The sequence below is a fragment of the Meriones unguiculatus genome, chromosome X, assembly GCF_030254825.1.
Source record: "Meriones unguiculatus strain TT.TT164.6M chromosome X, Bangor_MerUng_6.1, whole genome shotgun sequence".
Taxonomy (NCBI): Eukaryota; Metazoa; Chordata; class Mammalia; order Rodentia; family Muridae; genus Meriones; species Meriones unguiculatus.
Window position 1 is genome coordinate 128,620,429 of NC_083369.1, and position 23,029 is coordinate 128,643,457.

Here is a 23,029-nt window from a genome sequence, read left to right on the forward strand (position 1 = left end):
AATCTATTCTGAAAAGATCATTTAAGCCATGATTAATGCCTGTTATAAATTATACTATTTAAAAATACTTATCTATGCTATGAAAAACTTCATATAAAAACATGGTTTATAATAAAATTTATTTTGACAGTATTAGAATTCTGTTTATTTATAATTTTTATAGATTTTCAATAACATAACCTACATTTGTCCTAGAACTTCTGCTATGAAAAGCTTTTAATAAATTCAATTTGATCTTTTTTCCCAAAGAACTTTTAGGCACCTTCAAACTGGGACTAGTTAGGTTTCTTTGAGATCATAAATATCTGGGATTTACTACCACAGCCTTGATCTCAGCCTGCAGTTAGTGAATACCCTTGGTGGTAAAATGACATGTTATATAAACAAGAATCAGAGAATTTTCCAGTTATTCCTAAGCAAGGTATACATGAGACCATTTACTGACTTTAAAGGAAATAACACCCAGAATGACTAACCTATCCTGATTCAAAGTAAATCACAGACATATTACAAAGGCTAATGCTGACCATTTTCTTAGTTTTAATTTATAAAATGTTGTTCAGAAGTGAAAAGTGTATTTTCAATGTGATCATAGATAAGTGATTGTGCTTTAGAAAAACTATATATGGAAGAAACACATCAAAATGAGACTTGTAATTGCCCTTTGGTTGACAGAAATATGAAAAAATGCTCATTGCTTCATATTTTATCTAATGAATTTCCAAAGCTTATCTAACATAATATGTATTTTATGTAAAAATATCTAGTATATCTTTTATATTTTTAAAAGTCAACAAAGCAAAAATTACAAAATATTATTATACTAGATGGCATGAACTTTTTTCCCTTAAATGTTGTAAAGGTCATTCTTTCTTACTGAAACTTCCAGAGTAAATCAAACAAAATATTAAGAATGAACTTACCTTACACAAAGAAGTACAGTTGTACTCCTTTTTCTTCAGTTTCAGTTAATCATCATTATTCTTTTTCCAGAAAACAAAAACAAACAAACAAAAAAAAAAAAACCAGTTTCTTCATGGAAGCCATAGAGAGACTACATTCCCATAAACTTTATTATTTTATAATTGTATGGTTATTCATTTTATTATAATTGATAGCTAATTTATTGCTCTGCCTTGATTAGGAAATTAAAGGATTCTGTGGTGCTGCAGACTACACCCAAATCTTCAGACATAATGGGCCATATATCCCAAGATCTATGAATTAAATTTTATCATAAACTTTTTAAGCAAAAAGCAATATGCGGGTAGTTAGAGAGATGGCTGAGCAGTGAAGAGCAGGTGCTGCTCTTGTAGATGACTTGGGTTCAGTTCCAGCAACTACATCAGGGAGAACACGACCACCTGTAATTCCAACTCCAGGCAATCCATTGCCTTCTTCTGGCCTTTTTAGGTAACTGGACATATGTGGTGACTTCTGGGGTGAGAGAGATAGAAGTTCAAGTTGCTTTCAGGCATCTTGGCTATAACTATTTAGTGAATGGGGGTTCCTTTTACCAAGATAAGTACTGCCTGAAGACTAGCAGGTCTGAAAGGAACAACTGATAACACAGAATATGACCAAACTCAATTTTAAATATGGTGTCTTAAGGGGGCATAAATACTATATTTTCCAAACCCATGTTCTCATGTTTTATGATACTGAATAATTCCAGAAATTTGCTAAATTGTGTTGAATGTAGCCAAAGAAAATAAGAATCTAGAATCATATGAAGACCCTGTTCTGCATTTGCTAACCATACACTTGTTTCTTCCTGATCAGATCTACAAAGGAGCTTGGTACTCTCTTTGTGAATCTATGTGTAACTGCAGAGACCCATGAGGTCTCTGCTCTGTGGTTCCTGTGGTATGTGAAGCAGTGTGGGGGTACAACAAGAATCATCTCAACAACCAATGGAGGGCAGGTACTCATTATCCCAAAACACCTCCTACTACTACAAAAATCGGTGTAATGCTGCAATCATGAGATGCTGGTGCTTGAGACAGGCTTGTGGTTTGTCAAGCTTTACTGTGGTAGCTTGGAGTAGCTTTCAGAAGAAACTATCTGTTGTCAGGTATCCTGTGGACAGTATAATTTTAAGACTAGTCTTCAGAGAAAGCTCAATTAAAAAAGACAGAAATGCACTTATATTTTAAAAAATACACCATGCTCTAGGCTGTAGCTTCATGATAGAACACTTCCCTGGCATGAACTAGGATAGCATGATTCATCCCCAGTATTAATAAAGGAAAAGAAAAATAGAGAAAAGGAAGGAAAGAAAGACAGAAGGAAGGAAACTGAAGAATATTTTTTAAAGCACACCACATAGTAAAATGCATTCTTTGTTTTATTGATTCAATGCCTATTTTCTGAGCATTGTGTAAAACCCCTGTTAGGAAGAATATAAAGTCGATTTGAGTTCTTTTCTGGGGGTTGGGGGCTCAAGACAGGTTGCTCTGTATATCCTTGTCTGTCCTGGACTTGCATTTGTAGATCAGATTGGACTTGAATTCAGAGAAATCTGCTTGCCTTTCCTCTTCAAATGCTGGGATAATACATATACCAAGTGCAACTGGATTTGAGGATTTTTTTTTATTATCTACTTATATTATTATAAATTCCAATTTATTCACTTTGTATCCCTGCTGTAGCTCCCTCCCTCATCCCCTCACAATCCCACCCTCCCTTCCTCATCTCCTCCCATGCCATTCCCCAAGTCCACTGATAGGGGAAGTCCTCCTCCCCTTCCCTCTGAATCCAGCCTATCAGGTCTCATAAGGACTGACTGCATTGTTCTCCTCTGCAGCCTGATAAGGATGCTCCCCCATTATGGGGAGGTGATCATAGAGCCAGCCACTGAGCTCATGTCAGAGGCAGTTCCTGTTCCCATTACTAGGACACCCACTTGGAGACTGAGCTGCCATGATTTGGATAGTGTCTCTCTGCTTTTTAGTAAGTTTGCCTTAGGGTTTGTCTATATTGTTGATTTTCTCAAAGGACCAGCTCTTGGTCTCATTGATCCTTTGAATTGTTTTCTTTGTTTCTAATTCATTGATTTCAGCTCTGAGTTAGATTATTTCTAATAATCTATTCCTCTTGGTGTATCTGCTATTTTTTATCTGGTGTTTTAGGTGTGCCAATAAATTGCTTGCATGAGATGTCTTGAACCTCTTTCTGGAGAGACTTAATGCTATGAACTTTCCTCTTAGCAGTGCTTTCATTTTGTCTCGTGAGTTTAGGTAAGTTGTGCCTTTATTTTCGTTGAATTTCAGGATGTTTCTAATTTCTTTTTCCATTTCTTCCCTGACAAAGCATCATTTAGTAGAGAGCTGGTTAGTTTCCATGTTTATGTAGGCTTTTTGTTAATTTTGTTGTTGAGGTCGAGTTTTTGGCCATGTTGTCTGAAATGATACAAGGGATTATTTATATCTTCTTGTATTTGTTGAGGCTTGCTGTGTGCCCTATCATATGGTCAGTTTTAGAGAAGGGTCCATGAGGATCTGAAAAGAATATATACTCTTTTGAGTGTGGGTGAAAAGTTCTGCAGACATCTATTAGGTCCACTTGATTTAGGACCTCTGTGAGTGTCATTATTTCCTTATTTTGCTTCTGTCTAGGTGATCTGTCCCTTGGTGAGAGTTGAGTGTTGAAGTCTCCCACTATTAAGGTGTTGTGATCAATGTGTGATTTAATCATTAATAATCTTTCATTTAGAGATGCTGGTGATCTTATATGGGGCACAGATGTTCAGAATTGTAATGTCCTCTTGGTGGATTTTTCCTTTGATGAGAATGAAGTGCCCCTCCTCATCTTTTTGATTAATTTTGTTTGAAAGTCTGTTTTATTGGATATTTGGATAGCTTCCCCAGATTGTTTTTCTGGGTGCATTTGCTTGAAAACTATTTTTTCCAGCCCTTTACTCTAAGGCAGTGTTTGATTTTTGCAGAGGTGTTTTTCTTGGATGCAACAGAATGTTGGATCTTGTTTCCATAACCATTCTGTTATTCTATGTCTTTTTAATGGATAGTTGAGTCCATTGATGTTGATAGATAATACTGACCAATGAATATTAGTTCCTTTATTGTGGAGTTCGTGGTGTTACTGTGATTCATTGCTTGTTTTTTTGTTTTTTTTTTTTTTTCTCTTTTTGTTGTGAAGTTATCTGTATCTTATGTTTTCTTGGTGCAGTTGTTTTCATTGGATTGGAGTTTTCATTCTAGTATCTTCTTTAGAGCTGGGTTGCTGTGTAGATATTGTTTAAATTTAGTTTTGTCATACAATATTTGTTTTCTCCATCTATATAGATTGAAAGCTTTGCTGGGTATAGTAGTCTGGGTTGGCATCTGTGGTCTCTTAGAGTTTGCATGACTTCTTCCCAGGCCCTTCTGTCTTTCATACATTCTGTTGAGAAGGCTGGTGTGATTCTAATAGGTCTACCTTTACATATTACTTAGCCTTTTTCCCTTGCTGCTTTTAATAGTTTTTCTTTGTTCTGTAGATTTGCAGTTTTGACTATTAAGTGACTTGAAGAGTTTCTTTTCTGGTCTAGTCTATTTGTTGTTCTGTAGTCCTCTTGTATGTTTATGGAGATCTCTTTCTTTTAGTTAGGTAAATTTTCTTCTATAATTTTCTTGAAAATATTTTCTGGACCTTGGAGCCTGTAATATTCTTTTTTGTCGATTCCTATTATTCTTAGATTTTGTCTTTCATGGTGTCCTTGATTTCTTGGATGTTTTTTGTTTGTAACTTTGTCCAATTTTATTTTTTCATTGCAAAATGTATCATTTTCTGCAAGTGTATCTTCAGCACCTGAGATTCTCTCTTCTATCTCTTGTATTCTGTTGGTAATGCTTAACTTTGTGGTTCCTAACTTTTTCTCTAAGTTCTCCAGCTCCAGGGTTTTCTCTGTGTTTTCTTCATTGATTCTAATTCTTTTTTCATTCCTTGTACCATTTCCTTCATCTGTTTGAATGTGGATTTCTATCTTTTCATGATAGCCTCTATTATTTTGTTCTTTTCCTCTCTACATGCCTTTACTTGTGCGTCTATTTCTTTGGCTGTATTTGCATGTATTTCTTTGAGAGCTTTGTTCAATTCTTCTTTGTCTGCCTCTAATAACTGGATTAGCAGATATTTGACATTATTTTCTGTGTTTCTGATGAATGAGAATATACATTGATTTGGAGAAGGGTTGGTGAAGCCATGATATATTGATTTTTCTTGTATGTGTTCTTACGCGGACCTCTAGCCATCTGCTTATATATAACCTTTGCTGTTTGCTCCTCGAGTTTATACTTCAGACTGGGTCTGTCTGTCTCCAGTGTCTTATGAGAGTGGTCCACTGGGTTGAGAGTGGATGTTGGTGTTTCAGCTGTAGCTAAGGCAAGAAAGTCACAGGTACATATGTGCTAGCAAGGGCATGCATGTGGCAGTGTGCCTTGAGTGAGAGGGTACAAGAGCTTGTAGTTTTCTGAAGGTTCGGGTTTAAGGGCAGGAGTGAAGAGGAGGTGCTGGTGCTGACCCTGTAGTGGATGCAGTGGATGCATGCTCTGGTGCCCTGAATACCTCAGTAGCCTACAGGCCTCCTGATAATCAGATCTGTCTGGGTTCCAGGAATTGTTTGCCTGGACTCCACTGGGAGGCTCACAGAGCAGAGGCTTCAATGTTGAGAATGTTGTCTCAAGGATCCCTATTTTGACCACAGTGGGGGTGGGAGTGGACCGTTTCTGATGTCTGGCTGCTAACATAAAGAGACCCTGGTTCTGGGCTCTGCAAGCACACACTTAAAGGTGCACTCACTTGCTTGCAGGCATAATTGGAAAGTACAGGGGATCCTCCTTTTCTCTACTCTCAGATTTGGGTCCACAGGGACAAATGAGAGTGCAGGATATCCATCTGCTCAGTCGTGTCCACTCTCTGGCCACTGAGCATGGATGCTTGTGTAGTCACTGAGTGAGGAGGCTCCTGTTTGAACTAGCTGCTGTCCTGCCCCAGCGGCAGCTCTAGCCCACCTGTGCTGTTTCAGTCACTGAGTGGGAGGAGGTTTGTACTCGGACTAGCTGCTGCCCTGCTGAAGCTACAGCTGCAATCCCCTGCCTGTGCCATTTCAGTCACTGAGCAGTGTAGAGGCTTGTGCTTGAGGCAATGAGTGCAGTCTCAGCCAGGCAGTCTCTGTGCTTGGGACAGGGGCCACTGCCATCTGCCTTAAAGAGCAGGGATACCTTTGCTTGGGGAAAAAGGAAGTGCCAGGGGTAAATATTCTCTACTCTCAATCCCCGGAGACATCCACAGGTGACCTGGATCCAAATTGTCCCAGCTCACGAGTTGTCCCCTCTGGCCCAGGAAGCCTCAATATGGATATTCTGGCTTCAGCTGACCATTCACTCACCAATTTCAGAGTTTCAGATCCTGTGCCCCTCAGATACAATGTGCGCTGGCTGCTGCCATCTTGGAACCTGTCTGTACTTAAGTTCTTTTTTTTTTCCAAAGTATTTTATTTTTATTTTTTATATTACCGTTTACATTTTTTAGATTCTTTATTAATTACACTTTATTCACTTTGTAACAGAAGACACTGCAGCCACTCCTGATGAGACCTAATTGACTAGGATCAGAAGGAAGGAAAAGAAGTCCTCCCCTATCAGTGGACTTGGGGAGGGGCATGCATGCAGGGGGTGGAGGAAGGGAGGGAATGGGACTGGAGGAGGGAGGGAACCACAGGGTGTATTTAAATTCTTAATCTTTTTGGCAATCACCTTTCTACCCAGTCCTCTTCACCTCCCATTCTCTCTTCTTCCTCCTCTTCTTCTCCCTTCTTGGTTGACCTATCTAAAATCGTCTTTTATAAGTTAATTGATGAACAAAGAGATGTTCAGCAGGTAAAAAAAAAAAAAAAAAAAAAAAAGCTTGCTATAAAAGTTTAGCAACCTAAGTGCCAACTCCAAAAACGTCAAGAAAGGTTAGGTAGAAGGCTAAAACTCACTCCCAAAATTGTCTTTGGACCTTCACACTCATCAGTGTATATAAACATCATACACACACACACACACACAGACACACGCACACACACTTATAATCATAATCATAGCATAATGTTTAAATTAACTGCTCTAAAAATTGAGGATGAGGAGACAGTCAACTAAACTGTCTAAAAGGTCTGGTAGAGCATTTAAAAACTCTGGAATGTTTGCAAGCAGGGCTGAAGATGGGTGAAACAACCTTGGTAGCCATAGGAGGAGCAAGCATCTAACTCTAGATAAGATGTGCCTACCCGCAATAGAAGAATGCTAACTTAGACATGGAGGTATAGTGTATGCCTCTCTCTGTCTATATAGGGAAGACAGAAGTGAGGTTCATCTGAGCCTGAGTCATAGGACAAGTCTTAGTAACACTCAGGAAAATACGGTCCAAGCTGAAGTTTCACTAGGCTCAATGGATCAGCTAAAGAATGTAGATGGCGCCCAGAGAAAGGTGGTGGCCAGGCAAAAGGGAGATAATGATTATTCTGAGAATATCCAGCTCAGCTTGAAACACTGTAATCCACAATAGTATAACTTTAAGGTCAGTTAGTAAGCCTATAATTTTATCAAGAAGAAAGCAGTCTCTAATTAGACAAAATCCAAATAGCAATGAGAATGTAAGTAAAAATAAACCCAACATCAAGATATAGGAAATTATTCATTTTTTTATTTTTTTATTTTTTTTATTTAACTTTTATTAATTACACTTTATTCATTTTGTATCCCCCCATAAGCCCCTCCCTCCTCCCCTCCTGGTCCCACCCTCCCCCCTCTTTCTGCATGCATGCCCCTTCCCAAGTCCACTGATAGGGGAGGTCCTCCTCTCCTTCTTTCTGATCTTAGTCTATCAGTTCTCATCAGAAGTGGCTGCATTGTCAGGGTTCTAGGTTATCTCCATGAATAGTCCTTGGTTGGAGTATGAGTCTCTGAGAAGTTCCCTGTGTTCAAATTTTCTTGTTCTGTTGCTCTCCTTGTGGAGTTCCTGTCCTCTCCAGCTCTTACTATTGATAATAAATCATACTTTATTTTAAAACATTTACTTTGTATACCTATAATTTTATCAATTTTGATTAAAGATAACAAGCTTTGATGTTAATAAATGGATGGATATGCTTTTTATTTTTCTTTTTTTCTTTTTTCTTTTTATTTCTATATTAATTACACTTTATTCACTTTGTACCCCACCCCTGGGGTTCCCTCTCTCCTCCCATCCCAATCCCTCCCTTCCTCCAACCCTCTGCATGCATGCCTCTCCCCAAGTCCATGGATAGGGGTGGACCTCTTATCCTTCCTTCTGATTCTAGTCAATTAGGTCTCATCAGGAGTGGCTCAGTTGTCTTCTTCTGTGGCCTAGTAATGCTGCTTCCCCCTCAGGGGGAGGTAATTAAAGAGCAGGACAATCAGTTCATGTCAGAGACAGTCCCTGTTCCTATTACAATGGAACCCACTTGGATATTGAACTGCCATGGGCTACATCTGTGCAGGGGTCTTAGGTTATCTCCCTGCAGACTATCAATGTAGATGCTGAGACTTATGGGCAACTTTTGGGCAGAGTGCAGGGAATCTTAGGAAAGAAATAGGAAACAGTAAGATCTGGAGAGGACAGGAACTCCACAAGGAGAGCAACAGAACCAAAAAATCTGAGCACAGGGGTCTTTCCTAAGACTGCTTTTCCAACCAAGGACTATGCATGGAGAAATTATTCTTAATAATAAATTGAAGTTGTATATGCCTTAGAGGAGGGGTATCAGGAAAAAATAGCCACTTATCTGTTTATGCCAACTCCTATTTTGACCATCCATCTTGAATGCCATTTTCTTCTATCCAGGAGAGGAAATTTATTGGTGGGTCTGGTCAAGTGAGTGAGCGGATAATGGATATCCTCGGAGACCGAGTGAAACTTGAGAGGCCTGTGATCCACATTGACCAGACAGGGGAAAATGTTGTTGTGGAAACATTAAACCATGAAATATATGAGGTAATCACTACTCGCAAAGTGAGGGAAATGCATCGGAGTCCCATGGCCAAGGAAGTTTATATGAAGCCAAGAATAGCCCACACTTTGTAGAGTCTATTTGCCAAAGAGACATGTATCTGAGAGAAAGCAAAAAGAGTAAAACTATTTGAGAGGAGAAATGATTGAAAATATACTCTCTTTACTAGGCTCTTGGGTAATTATAAACCAAAGGAAATATTTGATAAATATCAAGCATGGGTTATAGGCCTAACATTATTTTGAGAGTTGGAAATTTTCTGACTTCACAAGGGTTTGCATTTTAGTAAAGGATTACAGCTGTAATCGAATATTTATTTATAATCTAAAGTGTATCAAATAGTGATGAGTAGTGTGGAAGAAATTAAGCAGGGAAAGGATAAGGCATCCCATAGGTTATACTGGGCTGATTGACCATGTCACTTAAAATAAGGTTGTTATTAAAAACCATATTGAGATAGGTAAACCCAGAGCTGAAGGCGATGAGTGGCTATGGGAAGGATATTATGGATGGATGGATGCACGGGTGCATGGAATAACAGCCAGGGGCAGGGCATAAATTGGGAGCACATCTGAACTGACTAAGGAATACAAAGGGGCCAAATTGGCAAACAAAAAAGATAGACTGGGACAAAGAATAAGAGAAAGCAAGATGTAGAGGTAACAGGGAAGGCATAGGAAGTTTAGAACTGGGGAACAATAAATCCTGCTTTAGCTTTAATCTGGTCCTTCTGGTTTCACAGTTAAGGGATAGAAAGAGGGCAAGGGCAGACAGATTAAGAAAAACTTTTACAGCAATCCAATGATGTTTAAACATATTTACTTTTCTTTCAGGCTAAATATGTGATTAGTGCCATTCCACCCATTTTGGGCATGAAGATTCACTATAATCCTCCTCTACCAATGCTAAGAAACCAACTGATCACACGTGTGCCTTTGGGTTCAGTCATTAAGTGCATGGTTTATTATAAAGAGCCCTTCTGGAAAAAAAAGGGTAAATTCAATCTTTTTTTTTCTGACCGTTATTTTTAAATTTATTTATTATACATTACAGTTTATTCACTTTGTATCCCTGCTGTAGCCCCATCCCTCTTCCTCCCTCTTCTTCTCCCATGTTAATCCCCAAAATCCACTGGTAGGGGAAGTCCTCCTCCTCTTCTGTCTGACCCTAGCCTATCAGGTCTCATCAGGACTGGCTGTGTTGTCTTACTCTGTACCTTAGAAAGTCTGCTCCTCCCTCAAGGTGAGATGATCAAAGAGTTCATGTTCACACTGAGTTCATGTCAGAGACAGTCTCTGTAACCCCTTCCCAGGGTACCTACTTGGAGACTGAGCTTCTTTGGGCTACATATGATCAGGGGTTCTAGGTTATCTCCATGCATGGTCCTTGGTTGGAGTATCAGTCTCAAAAAAGATCCCTGGACCCAGTTTTTTTTTTGTTGTTGTTGTTCTGTTGCTTTCCTTGTGGAGCTCCTGTCTCCTCCAGGTCTTTTTTATCATCCTCTTCTTTCATAAGATAACCTGCACTCTGCCCAGTGTATGGCAATGAGTCTCAGAATCTGCTTTGAAATTTTGCTGAGCAGAGTCTTCCAAAGGCCCTCTGTGGTAGGCTCCTGTCCTATTTCCTGTTTTCTCTCTCTTCTGATGTCCATCCCATTTACCTTTCTGAGTGAGGATTGATCATCAGTAAGTTCATTCTTGACATAAAGGCTTATCAGAGAAATTCCAAGAAACTTTGTATCAAGATATATATTTGGCTATAACTGTTTTTATTAGAATCTGGACAGAAAATTCATGACTTACCCTTCTAAACACTGAGATTAAGGATGTGTAACATTACTTCTGGCTAGTTCAGGTTCTACAGACAGTTCTTGCAAATAAAATGTATTTACACAAATTTGTGCATTGTATTTTTCTTGGAAAATGAACAGTTCTTTGAATACTTTGATATAAAGTTTGTTTAACCATTTCTCAATCCCCATGAGAACGTGTGATTTAATTCTCTAGTGCACCTTCCAAAAGCACGGATTTATGAAGACATGGATTCATGAATGAAGATGTAGATCAGTAGGTGAATGTTTACAAAGCCTGTTCATGACTCTGCATTTTATCTCCAGCTTTACACACACACAAAACTGGCATCTGTGAAAAAATTTGAGGTCACTTCTTATCAGTGCTGAGATCCTACTAACTTAAAATTTCCACTAACTACTCACTCATAAGTGGTTGTTAGACATACAATATATACTAAACATACTAAAATCTATACTACTAAAGCAGCTAAACAAAAGGAAAGATCCTAGGGAAGATGCTCACTCCTTATTCAGAAGGGCAAACGTGATAGACATCTGAAGCAGAAGACAAGGAACAGGACAGGAGCCTACCACAGAGGGCCTGTGAAAGACTCTACTGATCATGGTATCTAAGCAGATGCTGAGATTCATAGCCAAACTTTGGGCAGAGTTCAGGGAATCTTATGAAAGAAGGAGGAGATAGAAAGACCAGGAGGGGACGGGAGCTCCAAAGTAGACCAAAATAGCAAAAAATAAAATAAAATAAAATAAAATAAAATAAAATAAAATAAAATAAAATAAAATAAATAAAATAAAATAAATAAATAAAAAACTTAGCCCTGTGGGCCCTGAAGATAATGGTACCCCAACCAAAGACCATGCATGGAGAGGACCTAAAACCCACAATCAGATGTAGCCCATAGACTCTCTCCAAATGTGTTCCCTAGTAAGGGAAGCAGGGGCTGACTCTGGCATGTACTCAGTGGCAGACTCTCTGATTACCTCCTTCTGGGGTGCTGCAGTCTTGCCAGGCCACTGAGGAAGACAATGCAGCCAGTCCTGATGAGACCTAATAGTCTGGGTCAAATAGAAAGGGAGGAGGTCTGCCCCTATCAGTGGACTAGGGGAGGGGCATAGAGGAAGAAGAAGGAGGGAGGGTGATACAGGGAGGAGAAGAGGGAGGAGGCCACAGCCAGGATACAAACTGAATAAATTGTAATAAATTAGAATAATAAAAGATCCTATTAAATTAAATAAAATCTATTTCTTCATCCATGTACACTTATTCTACTATACCAGGTAGGACAGTACATGAGTATGCTAACAAGAGTGCTGTATCCTACATTGCTTGAAACTCTCCTGATATGTTGTTTCCAATACTCTTGCCACTAGCCACATATGGGTACCAATCACCTGACATGTGGCTAACACTGAATCAACAATCTTGTTTAATTTTAGTTGCTTTAAATGAATATATAAATCACCACATCCAATAGTATCTGCTGCCCTGGGCAAAATTTATAATCATTTCCTCTGCTCATGTCTACTTAACTACCAAGAGAAGACCAGGAAAGAATAACAAAGGGCAGAGGATAAAAGTAACAGTGGACTAGAATGAGGAGGAAGACTGTAGATGTAAGAATCTTCTGAAGACAATTGCAACCGTGTCACAGTTTGGTGTGAGGATAGTGTTTCCTGTGCCCTGCCAGCCCTCTGTATCCATGGTTTCTGCTCCTGCACATTCAGCAAGCTACAGTTGAAGAATACTCAGAACATGTGCAGGCTTTTTCTTTATTTCCTAAACCATTCAGTATAACAAAAATTTATTCAACATTTTTATCCTTAGATATTTTTAATAATCTCAAAATGATTTATCATATAAAAGAGAATATACCTACCTTATATGAGGGACTTACACACATAAAGATTTTAGTTCCTTTGGGTATTCTTGAAGCAATTTCTCCTAGATACTGAGGAATATACAACTGATAACCTTCTTGAACTACACTTCAGTCTCTATACTCCCCATCTTGCAGAAAATCCTGGTTAGTGCACTTATTGGATTGGCACATGCACTGAGCAAGTATTCTAGCCTTTTCAAAGGACTCACCTTGAAAAGCTCTGTTCCTTCGTCCTTTGTATCCAAAGGCAAAACTATAATGAACCTGAATTTCTTCCGTCTGAAACTCATTTCATGAATTTTAGGTGGATGGCTAGGGGAAGGTTTGGGAATATAAACTGTTTGGGTTTTGATTCCTGTTTTATGTAATTAATTAATTAACTTTCTATTTAGTTTTTCAGATACTATATGTTGATAGTCTTTCACCTCCCCTAACTCCTCCTAACTCCTTCCAGATCCTCCCCACCCCTCCCTATTAAGTTTTTTTTTTTAATGTAGTCATTGCTGTACTGTAACTTGCTATATAGACCGGGCTAGCCTCGAACTCACAGAGATTTTCCTGTCTCTGTATCAAAAGTGCTTGGATTAAAGGTGTGTGTCACTGTGCCTGTCCTTTAAAATGGTTTTTATAGTTAATTTTATTTGATGGGTATAGAACCTAGGAATATAGAGGGCCAACTGTATTTTATTCCAGATGAGAGAACTCTCATTCAGAATGAATTGAAATTTTACCCATGTTGTTATGCTTGACAGGAAAGGAATCTTCAGAGGTCAGATTTGGAATGGTACTCTGTGACTTCTTTTAGTTTCCCATATTTTCTCTGTCCTGTGTTCTAAAAGTTGAAGACTGCTTCCCCTGGCATTAAGTGACCAGGCACAATACACATGTATGCAGTTCCACGTGCTCAAGAGGCTGAGGTAGAAAGGCCACATGAGACCAGGTGTTCATGGTTGTTCTAAACAACATAGTGAGACCCTGCCTTTAAAAGAAAAGTTGAAAGAGGAGTGGCTCCTCATAAAATAGGAACATGCAGTCTCTTGTATTTCACACAGTTTCCAATGACCACTTTGATTTTTGTTCCTTTTGTCCAAGACAGTGTCTTATGTAACTGGTCTCAAAAAATCACTATATAGCTGAAGTTCGTGCCTCTATCTCCCAAGGGTTGGGATTACAGTATGCACCACTACACCCAGTTTGTGCAGTGCTGGGGAATAAACCAAAGGTTTTGTGAGTGCTGGGCAGGCACTGTACCAACTGTGTTGCAACCCCTGACCTACTCTGAGTTTTTTTTTTTTTTCATAGAACCATGATTACCTAGCACTCTCCATGACATCAATTTAGTTTGTTTTTTTTTTCATACTCTTAGAATATAATGTGTTATGTTTGGCCTCTCAATTTCTCAAATTGAAAATTGTATGTTTCATTGCAATTGTTATGGTCCAAATGATAGGGTAATGGACTTGTTCATTCACTCCACTTTTTTCTAAGATTTCTGTGGAAGCATGGTTATTGAAGGAGAAGAAGCTCCTGTTGCATATACATTGGATGATACCAAACCGGATGGGAGCTATGCTGCTATAATGGGGTAAGGCAAATTTGTAGTATTGTAGCTGTGTTTACTATTGGCAAGATAATAAAATACTATTGATTAAAGCATACAAAGCTTTGTTAAAACAGAATTTTACTTAATAGTATTATTCTCCAAATCCAGTGATAGAAGTATTCATATTGCTTCCTTTTAAATAAAAGATAACTAGATGTCAAATACCAATAGCATTTGCATTTTCTTATATTCATTTTCTACTTCATATCACTGTGTCATTACATATATGTTGGGGCCATCTTTATATAACAGACTGATACTAAGAGGAGTGTTTTACTAAGAGTACTTCTTATGGAGACTTGTGAGTATCTAATTTGTCTACTATGTATTCTGTTGCTACAGTAAGGTCCTTAGGCCTGGGTAACACATAAAGAGAAATGTTTCATTGTAGCTCAGTTATAGAAGTCCAAGAGCATGGAATCAATATTTACTATGCTTTGGATGAAGATCTTGTGTTACTCTGTACACAGCAGGTAGGAAGCAAGGCCACAAGCAGAGAGGCCAAACTTGCTGTAAAAAATAGTCAACTCTTCCAAGAAGCAGTCCATTATCATGGAAACCATATTAACCCTTTGAATTCCTCACAATTCAAAATGTTCTGAAAGGCCCTACCAGCATTCCACCCTACTATATTGTGAATGGAATTTCAACATGATTGTTGGTGAGGACAACTCTATTGAAATCACAGTAAACATTTACTTTGTGGGTTATTGAGATTTTTATGAATTCCACTACAAAGAAGTAGAGGTCAGTCCTAGCTTCAACTTGCCAGAGAAGGCCACCACAACTAAAGAGTGTTTGGAGGCCAGTACTTGAGGCAAAGATACAATTACCTTGAGGAGTAAAAATTGAGAAAGCTATCAGAAAGCCAAGATGATAACAAGATGGACATAGCAAGTTGCTATGCAGAAAGCAATTGCAGGGCTGGACAATTTAGAGACAGCATCTAAAAAGGCTGACTGTTACAGAGGCATCATGTTGGAGACAGAACCAAAGGGCAAGAAAGAACTGGATGGCTCAGAACTGGATAGCCATAAGTGAGCAGTTGAGGCCCAAGTCCCATTCTCGTAGTCACTAGTCTACTGGAGGGAAGTTATTCAGTCATCATATTAACCTAGGCAGAAATCATGGCCAGTCATTTACTTTTAATCCCTTAATCCCCCAACACAGAAAGTGCTTCTCAGTGTCAGGAACACAATGTAGAAACAAGGACACTGTGAAAAATAAGTTAGTATGTAGATGGCTTTTTTTTGCATAGCAAAGGCATGTGTAAATATAGAAATGAAGCAAAGATCAAAGAAAGTATTAAATTTCCTTGTTTTTCTTGTTTGTATGTTTTAGATTTATCCTTGCTCATAAAGCTAGAAAACTGGCACGCCTTACTAAAGAAGAAAGGTAACAAAATAGTCTTTCTTCGTTCCCTCTTTTCTTCCTTCCCTCCCTCCTTCTCCTGTTTACCCCTCTTTTCTTCATTTTTCTTTTTCTCCTCCTTTTCCTCATTCCCTGCCACTCTCCTTCCTTTTTGCTTTCATTTTCTCTCTCCATCACACCTGTCTGCTTTCCTTCTTTCCTTCTCTCTTTTCTTCCCTTCCCTGTCACCTTTCTTTCTTCCTTTTCTCCTTCCTTATTTTTTTTAGTTTATAGAAGGATTTTTTTTTACAGCAAAAGCACACACTCAATAGGAAGTGTAGGCTTCCCAAGTAAGTCACTTTGTCTTCTTCTCTGTCTTCCTCTGTCTTCTTCTCAGTTCTTTTCTTTTTAAATATTTGCTGGCCTTTCAATGTTTATTAACTTTTCAACTTAAGAATACCTCACAATCTGTGTATTTCTAATGTAATATATCTGTTATGTTAACAAAGGTCTTATATATCACAATTCTTATTACTTAAGAACCAAATATTAAGTTAATACTTATCAAGCTATTATAAACAAGACATTGAGCATTATTAATATGGATATAATGCAATTGCTGAACATTTACTTATGGGGGAGATAACCAGGTAGACAAATAACTAGGTTAGGCAGCAATACATAAGTGATGCACAGCAATTATAAGTTATTAGTACAAAGACTAATTTCTCTGAAGGTGATTGCTTCTGGCAATTTGTATTCACCACTGCCAAATATGTATAGCTGCACCAAAAATGATAACATATTTAATCAAGGCCCATGTAACTTTACACTGCATTCTTTCAGTCTGCGTAGCTTGTTCCTCCATAACCCATGCTACCTTGGTGCATGAGCAAAGCTGTGGAGGTCTGACTAGACCACAGGATTGAAATGTCCTCAATGGAATATAAGTTCCATGAAGGATAGAGAGTGTTACCTTATTGACTCCCTGCTGAATCTTCAATGCCTTGAACAAATTGTTTCCCATTTTGTATTTTGTATTATGTTCATAGAATGATACATCATATACTGTAATAACTACATCTTTTAGGTATTCAGGGTTATTCATTTTAATAGTTTAATAAATGATCTGCCATACACAGCAAATTTCAATATACTAGTTTTGCTTTGTATCTTGATTAGATTATACTTTTAAGTGTGACATGATTGTGCATGTGTGTGCATTACATGTGTGTGGGAGAAAGAATGTGTGTGTGTGTTCAGGTGTCCTTGGAGGCCAGAAGTGTTGGATACTTCTAGAAATGAAGTTATAGGTAGCTATGAACTGTCTAGTATGGATGCTGTGAACTGAATATGGGTTCTCCAAAGAACTGACACTCTTAGCCACTGATTTATTTCTCCAGCCCTACAAAATATGTATCTTTAGTTGTCCATTTCTCCACTATTTTTGGGTGATTTTAATGAGAGGTATAGGTTGAGTTTCTGCCTATTCAGGCTGCCCTCTGACTCACTACCCAGCCCAGACTTGCCTTTAACTCACAAACTTCCAGCCTCCATCTTCCAAGTACTGAAATTACAGGCATGCATCTCCATGACAACTCTGCATTCATCTACTATCTGAAAATCTTTTCTTTTTCTGAAGTATATTTTGATGTAAGAGGTAATGCCATGGAGAGTGAAGGCACTCATGAGAACTTAACCAAAAGATCTGTTGATGGCTTCTAGAACAGGGAGAGTCAGTTTTCATTAAGGATGTAGACTCTACTAAATTGGTCATGATCTGGTATTTAACCCCAAACCCCAAGAATATATAGCTAACACAAACTGAACTTGGTGAGTTATAAAAAAGTAAATAAATAAGAAGACATAGAGAGTATATATGGAAGGAGTTAAAGAAAGGATTTGGGGGATGAAATTAACAAAATGCATAATATAAATATATGAAATTCTCAAATAAATAATAAAGCATATTTTCATTTTTAATTTATTATTTATTTATTATAATTTATTCACTTTGTATCCCAGAGGTAGCCCCCTCCCTCATCTACTCTCAGTCCCACCTTCTCTTCCTCTTCTCCTCCTATACCCTCCCCTAGTACACTGATAGGGTTGACTATCTATCTGACCCTTGCCTATCAGATCTTATCAGGACTGGCTGCACTGTCTTCCTCTGTGGTGTGGTAAGGCTGCCCCCCCCCAGGGGGAGGTGATAAAAGAGCCAGTCACTGAGTTCATGTCAGAGACAGAGCCTTGCTCCCCTTACTAGGGAACCCACTTGGAGACTGAGCTGCCATGGGTTACAGTTTAAAAAGAGGTGAAGTTCCAGTTTCATTTCTTTACTGAACAGCCATATTTTTTAAGTATCAGTCTCTTCTTCAAAGGTTTAAAATGACCCCCTTCATGAATTCTAAACCTCCTTATATATTTCATTCTATTTATGAAATTAACTGCGTATCTTCTTTCTGTCATCATTCTCCTGTTCATGTAAATTTATTTCAAAGAGGGGAAGAAGAAATTGAATTTTTTTATTCTTTTGCTTATAGAAGGAGTTTCTAGATTTAAAACAATATTACATTTTAGAAAGCTATTTATTTTTATGTGTGTGGATATTTTGCCTGCATGTATGTCTGTGTACCACATGTGTGCCAATCCTAGTGTCCACTAATACCAGGAGAGTGTGTTGGATGCTCTGGGACAAGAGTTATACTTTCACTCTGAACTGCTACGTGGATGCTGAGGATTGAACTCAAGTCCTCATAAAGAGCAGCTGGTTTTCTTAACTCCTGAACCAACTCTCCAGTCCACAAAAATACTAATTTTAAAACTTATTGGCCAATATATAAATCATGCTTACAATCCCCTTGTGCATTCCTATTCTATAAAAGCCAATATTGAAACTGCTATGTTTATTTATAGAAATATAAATATATCAGTGACTAGATTTATGTTAATTGATATATTGGTTGATTCATCTTAATGGACAAATTATAACAGTTGTCTTGCTTCCAATTTCTGCACTAGACATAAGAGCTAGTATTTACTGAGCATTTATTTACTAGAAACCATTTTTGGGCTAGGAACTTTTTATTGGTAGTTTTCAAATTTGAGAATAGAATGTTTATGAAGCACAGCTTACTGCTTCTTTCCTTTCTAAATCAAGAAGTCAAAGACAGAACCTGAGAGTCATCTTTGGTAAGTTGATGTAAACAGTGATTCACTTTAATTTCTTTCATAAAGATTTGGCAACAGTCTCACTCCATTCTTATTTGTGAGCTCAATGGTTTTAAGACATTAGAAACAAGGCAAATTCTTTGTTTGTAACAGTTAAACTCAAGCTGTGTATGGCCACACTTACTTGTAATCATGTCACATGAGGAGCCAAGGAAGGAGGATTGAAAATGGCAAGCACACCTGACAGAGAGTGACATAACAGGACAGCATCTCAAACAAGAGAAAACAGTAATTAGTTAACATGAAATATCAAAGTGGAAGCAATGGTACCCAGAGTCTTTTTCTTAAGGGAATAGATGCCTTTCACTTTTTCTTTCCCTTACTTCTTTGAGCATTCACTTTGATCATTAAAACATTTTGTTTCTCTCTTGTACAGAATGAAGAAACTTTGTGAGCTATATGCAAAAGTTCTGGGCTCCCAAGAAGCTCTTCAGGTAAGGTTGTTTCCCAGCTTTGCCCCAAAGTGAGAAGCCTGCTTTGTCTTGAAAGGCTTCTCAGGGATGGATTTATGTCAGTGGGACACTATAGCTTATCTTTTCCCAATAAACCCACAGAATTGTCTGTACATGTAAGGTTAATGCATAAGTGGTCCCAGGAAGTATGAGTAAGCCCTGACTGTGTAAGGAACCTGTGACATGCTCTGGTTTAAGCAGTGCTTTTTTGTCTCTAAATTCAAACCTGTCTCAGGATCAAGCTATTAAGTAACAGCAGTTTGTATATTGAAGTTCCTAGCATTGTATGAAGTTGTTGAATAGAGACCTTCACTTATGGAGGAAAGCAGTTGCTTTTTTAATTATTATTTCTCAAAAGGAGAAAACGTTTCATTTGAGAAATTTTCTTCTAAGAAGGATATTGATGATTTATTTCTGGTAGTAAAATGATGTTGCTTCTGTCCTATGCTTTTTGTACAAAGAAAGTCACTTGCTTCACTGTGGCTTTGATCTTTCTTGTGTGAGGAGAAGAAATTCCTTGGAGGAGGAAGGAATGAAAGAAAAAGCCCAACCTTTCTTCTGATTTGCTCCAAAGAGCCAAAAAAAGGGTGCTCAGGAAGCAACAGTAGTCTTCAGATGTCAAAACACAGCATGATAACGATGATATCAAAATAGCCCCAGAGCCATTCACTACTTTAGGCACAGCCTCATACTTTGTCAATAGGGTGCCTTAAATGACTGAGCAAAGTCAATATGATTGCAATTTTTTTTTCTAGCAAAACCATTTACAAAATCTAGTTTTAAATATTTCACATGTCAATTTTCTCTCTTCAGATTGATGCTTAGTGTTAAACTTTCTGCTTACGTTATTCATTGTCAGTTCCTCCCACCACCAGGTAGAATTGAACCTAGGATATTGACATGCTAGGTCTGTGCTCTATCACTGAGCTGTACCTCTGGCCTCTATTTTTATAAGCAGTTCAAATTTTGAAAAACTCTCCACTAAAATCAACCTGTTAATGGCTAAAATATATTTTCCAGACCAATGGTTCTTTTGCAAGTTTAACCATCCAACCATAGTGAGTACATACTATGAATATCACTCCACCTTCAGCAAAGCTCACCCTTACCAAAACATGAAACTCACCATCATTTTTTGTTTGTTTGTTTTTGTTTTGTAGACTGGCATATCTGCTTTTTTCTTGGTCAACCATTCTTGCAAACAATATTATCTAAAAACATTCTCAAAACCATTAGACATGAAAAACTTTCTGATTGGTAAAGAGAAAGTAAAAATGAAAACAGATAATTACTATTTATGTGCAAGAACTTAAGATACTCATGTCTAGGAATACTGGGGCATTCCCATAATCCTAGTACTTGGAAGGTGAAATCAGGAGAGGAGAATCAAGAACATCAGGCCGTTATGTTTCCAGATGAGACCTTTCTCAATAATAATAATAATGATGATGATGATAATGATGATAATGAGATATGCATGTGCCAAATGAGAAATTGTTCTAAAATTATCACAAGTTTATTGCTGAAAACATTTACTTGCCAAAAGACCCATCTTCAGAAACATCGGGATAATATAGCCCTATTTCCAAAGTACAATCTGGCCTCTATTTGCAGAGGTTCTGCAAAATATTATTTTTAAATGCACATGCACTGAAATTCAATGTGAAAAATATTTGCATGGAATTTATATTGTATTATGTACTATTAATAATCCAGAGATGATTTAAAGCATACAGGAGGATGTGCACAGGTTACATGCAAACACTAAAACCACTTTTTAAAAGGCGGCTTTTGATTATCTATAGGAAGCAAGGAGAGTCGGGAACACTGTCCTTCACACTCTGAGAGACAGCTGCAATTTGTCCTCTGCTATGAAATCTACCAGGATGTGCTTTATAAACAAAAAGAAAACACCTTCCTCTGCCTCTTTTTCAAACTGTTGTTCCTCTGCCTTATAGCCAGTCCATTATGAAGAGAAGAACTGGTGTGAGGAGCAGTACTCTGGGGGCTGCTACACAACCTACTTCCCTCCTGGCATCTTGACCCAGTATGGAAGGTACTATCCAACTATTTCACCAACTCGTTCAGGGATATCACATTCAGACAAGCCATGTTCAATAAATAAAAGTGTGCTGGGCTGTGACTGAAAGTCCCTGCAATTGAAACCAGGATCCAAATAGGTTACTATGTTTTTCCTTGGGTTTTGCTTTCTTGTAAATACCAGAAAGAAAGACTATCCAGTATTTTCTTTGACACTCATAAATCTCACGAAGGAAGTCACTGTACTGCACCGTTTTGCATCTTCCACTCTTCATTCCTCCAGAGACACAAACTCAATCAATGTAACTGTTGACACATAAGACACAAGTTAGATAGCCAGAAAGTTTGTTCATACCACTAGTAGAGTGTCCTAATACTGTGCCTAAAACTCAGGAAACGTCTTCAAAATCAGTTCTAGACCAGGAAGGAAATGGATTGAGTTCTTTCTCTAATCCTACAAATCACCTATTTAGTAATTTCTTGTTGCTAAATTTTACTTTCCTTAAAACAGAGATGATGTGATTATAGCCTTAGTTATTCTTTACAACTTTATTCTGCTTATAACTGGTAATACGACTCACCCTTCAGGGTTCACAGGCTTTTAGCACTCACAGAATTGTGCATCCAAGTAAAAACCACTAATGCTGAGTTCAGGGAAATGATGACAATAACAAGGTGTGAACTAATGTACATTACTCTGCCTCTCCTAGCAACACTAAGCTAAAATGGGAAAGATAATGAAAGGTTGTTGAGAGTACAGCACAGTGTATCAGTGGATGAAAGCTACTGGTCAGATCTCCATGGAAACCAGGTGAAGAAGGGTTAAAACCTGCTTATCATCAAATGATTAAAGAATGAAGATCATGTTCCTTACTTGCTTAGAGATGCCAAAATAGAATCCAAAGCACATTAAGGGCTAAAGGGTACTTACTGCCCAATAAACTTCTTAGTCATTAGATTACTTTTCAGATATGTTAAGTGTAGACTAAGTCACTAATAATGGTTTCATTTAATGTGCATTGAAAAAGTACCAACCACTTGCTTACCACTTCCAAAATGTCAATATGAAGGTTATACATTCTTGCTGAGGAGCTGACAACATTGGAGGCAACTTTGAGGAAAAGAGGAAGGATAGAACATAAGAAATGAAATACTAGGGCTAAGGCTTTAAGGGGTATAAGATATTCTGGGGACCCATGGATTTGGAAGTTTTCCTTACCGAATGAAATGTGCAGTCCCTTCATATCAAATTGTAGAGGGCAGAAGAATCCTTCTGGGAAATGCAGGGAAACAACCATTGCTTAGAATCCTGCAAGTTCTTATAAGGCCTTGGGCAAAGCTAAGTGTGACAGGACTATAATGATGACAGAATAACAAGAATCGGGGATGGAGAGGTGACTCAACAGTTATAAGTACTTACTTCTATTGCAGAGGACCTCAGTTCATTTGCCAGCACCTACATCTCATTATACACTGTAACTCCAGCTCCAAGAGATCTCCTTACCCTTGTTATGTGAGGTACCTACACTCACAAAACAAAATTCAAATTTTTAAAAGTTTTATTAATTACACTTTATTCACTTTGTATCCCTCAATAAACTCCTCCTTCCTACCCTCCAATCCCACTTTCACTCCCCCTTCTCCATG

The 23,029-nt window shown here is 38.0% G+C and overlaps 1 protein-coding gene across 1 annotated transcript in view; it reads left to right on the forward strand.

Annotated features, from left to right (window-relative positions):
• Nucleotides 1-23,029, forward strand: part of Maob (monoamine oxidase B) — a 143,460-nt gene that overhangs the window by 109,177 nt on the left and 11,254 nt on the right. Inside the window, exons 6-12 of the mRNA XM_060375604.1 lie at nucleotides 1,783-1,924; nucleotides 8,848-8,997; nucleotides 9,847-10,006; nucleotides 14,195-14,291; nucleotides 15,651-15,704; nucleotides 19,267-19,324; nucleotides 21,301-21,398. Coding sequence (XP_060231587.1) covers nucleotides 1,783-1,924; nucleotides 8,848-8,997; nucleotides 9,847-10,006; nucleotides 14,195-14,291; nucleotides 15,651-15,704; nucleotides 19,267-19,324; nucleotides 21,301-21,398 — 759 coding nt within the window. The remainder of the gene's footprint in view (nucleotides 1-1,782; nucleotides 1,925-8,847; nucleotides 8,998-9,846; nucleotides 10,007-14,194; nucleotides 14,292-15,650; nucleotides 15,705-19,266; nucleotides 19,325-21,300; nucleotides 21,399-23,029) is intronic.